Genomic DNA, 4459 nt, shown 5'->3' with positions numbered 1-4459 from the left:
GCTGACATCTTAATAGCAGGGACCACCTTGGAGCAGTGCAGCAGGAAACCTGCGGGCATGGGGAGGAAAGAGTTCAGCTCAGTTCCCAGGGAGCTTGTCAGCATGACACGTTATTCAAGTTATGCCAAAAATACGTGGAGGAGACACTTCAGGCAGATGTCTGGGAATGCAAAATTTTCTCTCTTGATAGGAAGTTTGAGCCCACGTCTGCACATTGATGCAGCACAGCACAAGCTGCTGAGCTGCCTGCTTGGTCGGGAGCAGGAGGCGGAACTCTGCCTGTTCCAGACCTGACATCGGTTGCTTGGGGCTCTTGATCTCAGGGTGAGAGGAAGTATAATGGCTTTTTACTGAGGGAAATAAACCCAGCAGTGTGTGTTCCATCGTGAACTGAGGTTTGATGGCCGGGGCTGCGATGTGATTCTGTGTGCTGTACTGCTGCCATTCATTAATGGCTCTGCTGAAACACAGGAGCGATGCGGCCTTTCATCATCTCCAGAGCAATGAAAGTGTGGCAAAAAATAGCCTGTCCATCTGCTTGGGATGGATGAAGCCAGGCTCAGTTCTTATTGTAAGTCCAGGTGCTTCCAGGAAGTTATGCCATGGATGAGTTTGATTCTCTGATTCCAGATCAATAACAAAAGCATTTCCTGTTCTGCACGCATGTGACTTCTCAGCATGGGAAAAGGCCAGAACTCTCCTCTTAGCAATTAGGAATTGCACTCCTTTCTGGAGGAGCACAGAACCTGTGTGTGCTGAGCACGTGGGGCACAAGAAAGCTTTGCTCCCAAGGAACTCCCAGCATAGGCTGGAAGGAAGAGGCTGGGAGCTGGGTAAGGGAAGCCTGCCTGCATGGGAATGGGTTAAAATAACAGCAGAGAATGAAATAGGCACACGGGAGCATGCAAGATGCTGAGAGGAAAATGAATCAAGTCGCTGTTCCAAGAGATGGTTTAGACATAGAGCAGCATGATAAGCCAACAAACTGGGTAATAAACAGAAGGAACTAGAATTGCTCTGATGAGATAAATTTGACCTACTTGGTTTTATTAGGGGATCTAGAGGGGAAAAGTCACCTGAGGGAAGTTGTGAAATTAGTGATGATAACCTATTTAAGAAGAACTGAGTTGCAGAAGAGGAAGGGCAGCAGCACTCACAAACCCCACTGCTAACAGCTGTGAATGCAGCAGAAGTGCAATAGGTTTTGGGAAGAGGAGCACAAGGTGTTCCATGGGAATCAGGTGTTGCAGTGGCTCCTCCAAGCCATGTCCCTGTGCCTTGCAGCTGGCCCTCAGTGAGGCTGGTGGTGGTTGCAGATCCCCTCTGTGGTTCCTCACTTGCGGTCAGTTTAAGATGTTTCTCTTCCTCCAGCAATAAATCCTGCTGCTGTCAGGCTGGTCCTGGGGTGAAGGGAGAATGCAGAGCTGAAGAGAAGTGCACAGGGCTGTGGACAGATGCTTGGCACCACTCAGAGGATGCTCAGGGCTGAAGAGGGGAAGCTAAAATTTGCACGGAAAACTCTCAGGGCTGTGAAGAGGACCGTGGGGCGATGCTTGAACCATGAGTTGTATGCTTGGGGCTGCAGGGAAATGCTCACGGATAGGAGAGATGCTGGAAGCTGTAGGGGAGATGCTTGGGGATGTGAGGAGGATGCTCAAGGAGGGAAGGGATGCTTGAAGCTGCAGGGAGGATGCTCGGGGCGGCACGATTGATGCTCGGTGCTGCAGGGGATGCTCACAAGGGACGCTCGGGGCCACGGGAGAGGGCGAGGAGGGGCGGGCGGCGGGGAGGAGGTTCGCGGGGCAGGGGCTGCCGGGGGGCGGCCGGGGGCTGCCGGGGCGGAGCCGCGGGGTGCCCCTCCCGGCTCCAGTATAAACCGGCGGGGCGCGGGCGCGGGGCTGCCTTCTCTGGGGCGCCCGGGGCCGCCGAGACGCCTCTTGCCCTCAGCCATGGCGAGGGGGCAGCTGTCGGGGGGCGCTTGGGGGGCTCTGGTGCTGTTGGGGCTGATGCTGCCGGCTGCACCGGCGGGAGCTTGGTACAAGCACGTCGCCAGCCCGCGGTACCACACGGTGGGACGCGCCTCGGGGCTGCTGATGGGTGTCCGCCGCTCCCCGTATCTCTGGCGCCGGGAGCTGCCGGCAGAACCTCCGCACCGCCCTGGGGGCACCGCGTCCGCCGCAGCCCCGCAGCCCCCGGGGAGCCTCGCGGGGGACCCTCCGCCACCGCCGCCCGGCCCCGGCCGCCTCCTGCAGCGCCTGCTCCGCCGGGGCTGGGGCTGGGGGGGGCCGCGTCCCGCACCCGCCCGGCCGCCGCCCTCCGCCCGCGGAGCTCAGGTAAAGCCGGGAACCGACGGGCAGAGCGGCCACCGGGGTGCCGGCGTGGGGCTTGGGGCGCGGGGTCGGTGTTCAGGAGATTTGGCATCGCTGGGTGCGAGGAGCGTCTCGCTGCCTTCAGCATCCCGGCACCGGGCGGTACGGAGTGAAGGGACCCCGCGGGACAGCCGGGCTCCTGATGGGGGGGGGGGGGGGTTGCATCCTCCTCATCGGGTGGGTGCGATCGTGTAAGTTTGCAGAAGTCTGTGCTGCATTTTGACACTTGGACCACGAGGTCCCAGCGTAGTGAGCTGGAATGGTCAGATCTGTTCAGAGAGGCTATGCTTGGATTATAGGGTGAAAAAAAGGGCTGAGTGATTTCTGTGCCCCTGCCTGGGGGATGACATGCCTGCACCCCGAGCTGTCAGTGCAACACAGGGGTGTTTGTGGGGCTGAGGAGCTCCCAGCATTGCCCCTCCCAGATTCCCTCTCCCTGCCCTCTCTGCTTTGCTCAACTGTGTGGGACTGTTTGAGGGCTGTTTCCAAACATTAAACCTCTTTCCTCTTACGTCAGCAAGGATCCAACATCCAACTGAAATCCAGGGATGCTTCAACATGTTGGATCAGCCCCAAAACACGTAGCCACATCCCCTTCCCCCTTCCTTTTTTTTGGTGGAAATCTAGGAATTGTGCCTTTTTGGGAAAGTCCAGGCGTATTGGCTGTGCTACGCCTGTGCTGCCCTGGTGACTCCTGGCTGGAAGCAGAGGCAGAGTGGTGCTGGGCACCACATTTGTGGCTCAGACCCGTGTGTAGGATGCAGTGCTCTGATTTCACGGTAAAATCTCCTCTGGAGCCTTGCGGGCAGGGCTGAGCCCAGGACTGGGGTGTTTATAGGGTTGCTTGCAGCTGCAGAGCTCAGTCTGCGTACACAGTGGGGCAGAAAGGGTCTGCAGTGATGGTAGGTGAGCTCTGAGCCCACAGCAGGGAGCACGAAGCGTGGTGGTATATAATAATCATAATGTAACACAGGGTCCCTTTTCTCCTTGCAGCCTCGCCCGATTGAAGACATCGCTGTGCTGCGCTGAAGGCCGGGCAGGGAAGCTCCAGGAGCTGAGCAGTGCCAGCTGCCCACGGTGGGGACTTTTCAGTGGCTGCTGAGTTCCATCGGCGCTTCTCCGGCTGCTCTGACCTCTGAAAGCATACAGACAATTGCATTCAAAACTAAATAAATAATATACATATCAGATTTTTTTCTCACCCACTGTCCAAGTGCAGTGGTAAATTCATCTTGTTTTCAGGTCAATTTAGTGCTATGAACTTGGGGAGAAACCAACAGGGAAGATATTTATTTTGTTTATTTTTTTTTTAGATTTCTGTACTTGCTTGTTTGCAATATGACACAAACACGTTCTGTTTGCTTCCTAGGATCTTGCCCTCATTAAACTGAGACTCAATCAAAGGAAACGTGTGTCATTGTGCAATCTTCTTATCCTTTTAGCATAGGTTGGTGTGGCTCAGCCAGGGCAGGCGCTGCAGCATTCTGGTCACTCCCAGATTTTTCTGACATGATTTAACTTCTCGATACAGTTTTTTGGTTTTTTTTTTCTGCAGTGTTGTGGTGAATTACTTTCAGTGCCCGTGAGGGAGTTGCTGCCAGGCTGGGTGTCAGTTCAGGTGTCAGAGATTGAGCCAGGACTGAGGATGGCTCCTTGTGCTGGAATCCCCACTGAGTCCCCTCTCAATCTTCCCAGAGCGTTCAAGTTTCTGTTCATCACTATAACAGGATGGTACATGGATGGCACAAATGATGTGAGATTGCCATTAGGGCACTCGAACAAGGCTGTGTCTGCTGCACTGCCCATCAGGCACTGGAGCAGCCAAAGAGGCAAATTTCTGCTCTTGATGGAAGTGAGTGACAACAGGAGGTGAGAAATGCAAAGGTCAGTGTTGCACAGGGGATGCAGAGAGGGCGATGAAGGGCGCTGGGGTGGGAAATGTGGCTGCATCGTGCAGCAAAAATGCACTGCAATGCTCCAATACTGGGGCAATCCCTGTGAGACTCTTTGTCTTGTCTCTCTTTGACTCCAGCCTTCCACTACTCACCTCATAAAATCATTCCTCCTGCAGCTGTGAAGCATGGGCTGAT

General features: G+C 55.3%; 1 protein-coding gene across 1 annotated transcript; it reads left to right on the top strand.

The window, feature by feature from the left end:
* Positions 1 to 1949: 1949 nt before the first annotated feature.
* Positions 1950 to 3744, top strand: NPW (neuropeptide W). Its single transcript, XM_048961956.1, has 2 exons — positions 1950 to 2333; positions 3363 to 3744. Exons 1-2 carry the CDS (start codon positions 1950 to 1952, stop codon positions 3396 to 3398), a joined length of 420 nt encoding a protein of 139 aa, XP_048817913.1. The 3' UTR covers positions 3399 to 3744.
* Positions 3745 to 4459: the final 715 nt, after the last annotated feature.

Source organism: Lagopus muta, chromosome 15 (genome assembly GCF_023343835.1).
Source record: "Lagopus muta isolate bLagMut1 chromosome 15, bLagMut1 primary, whole genome shotgun sequence".
Lineage (NCBI taxonomy): Eukaryota > Metazoa > Chordata > Aves > Galliformes > Phasianidae > Lagopus > Lagopus muta.
Note: the sequence above shows the minus strand (reverse complement) of the source record. Positions and strands in the feature narration are given on the sequence as shown.

Bases quoted from the DNA above. Each gene is read 5' to 3' on its own strand.
- NPW (XM_048961956.1), top strand. From the start codon at position 1,950: ATGGCGAGGGGGCAGCTGTCGGGGGGCGCTTGGGGGGCTCTGGTGCTG. The intron at 2,334-3,362 runs GTAAAGCCGGGA...TTCTCCTTGCAG, and splicing joins CCTCCGCCCGCGGAGCTCAG to CCTCGCCCGATTGAAGACAT.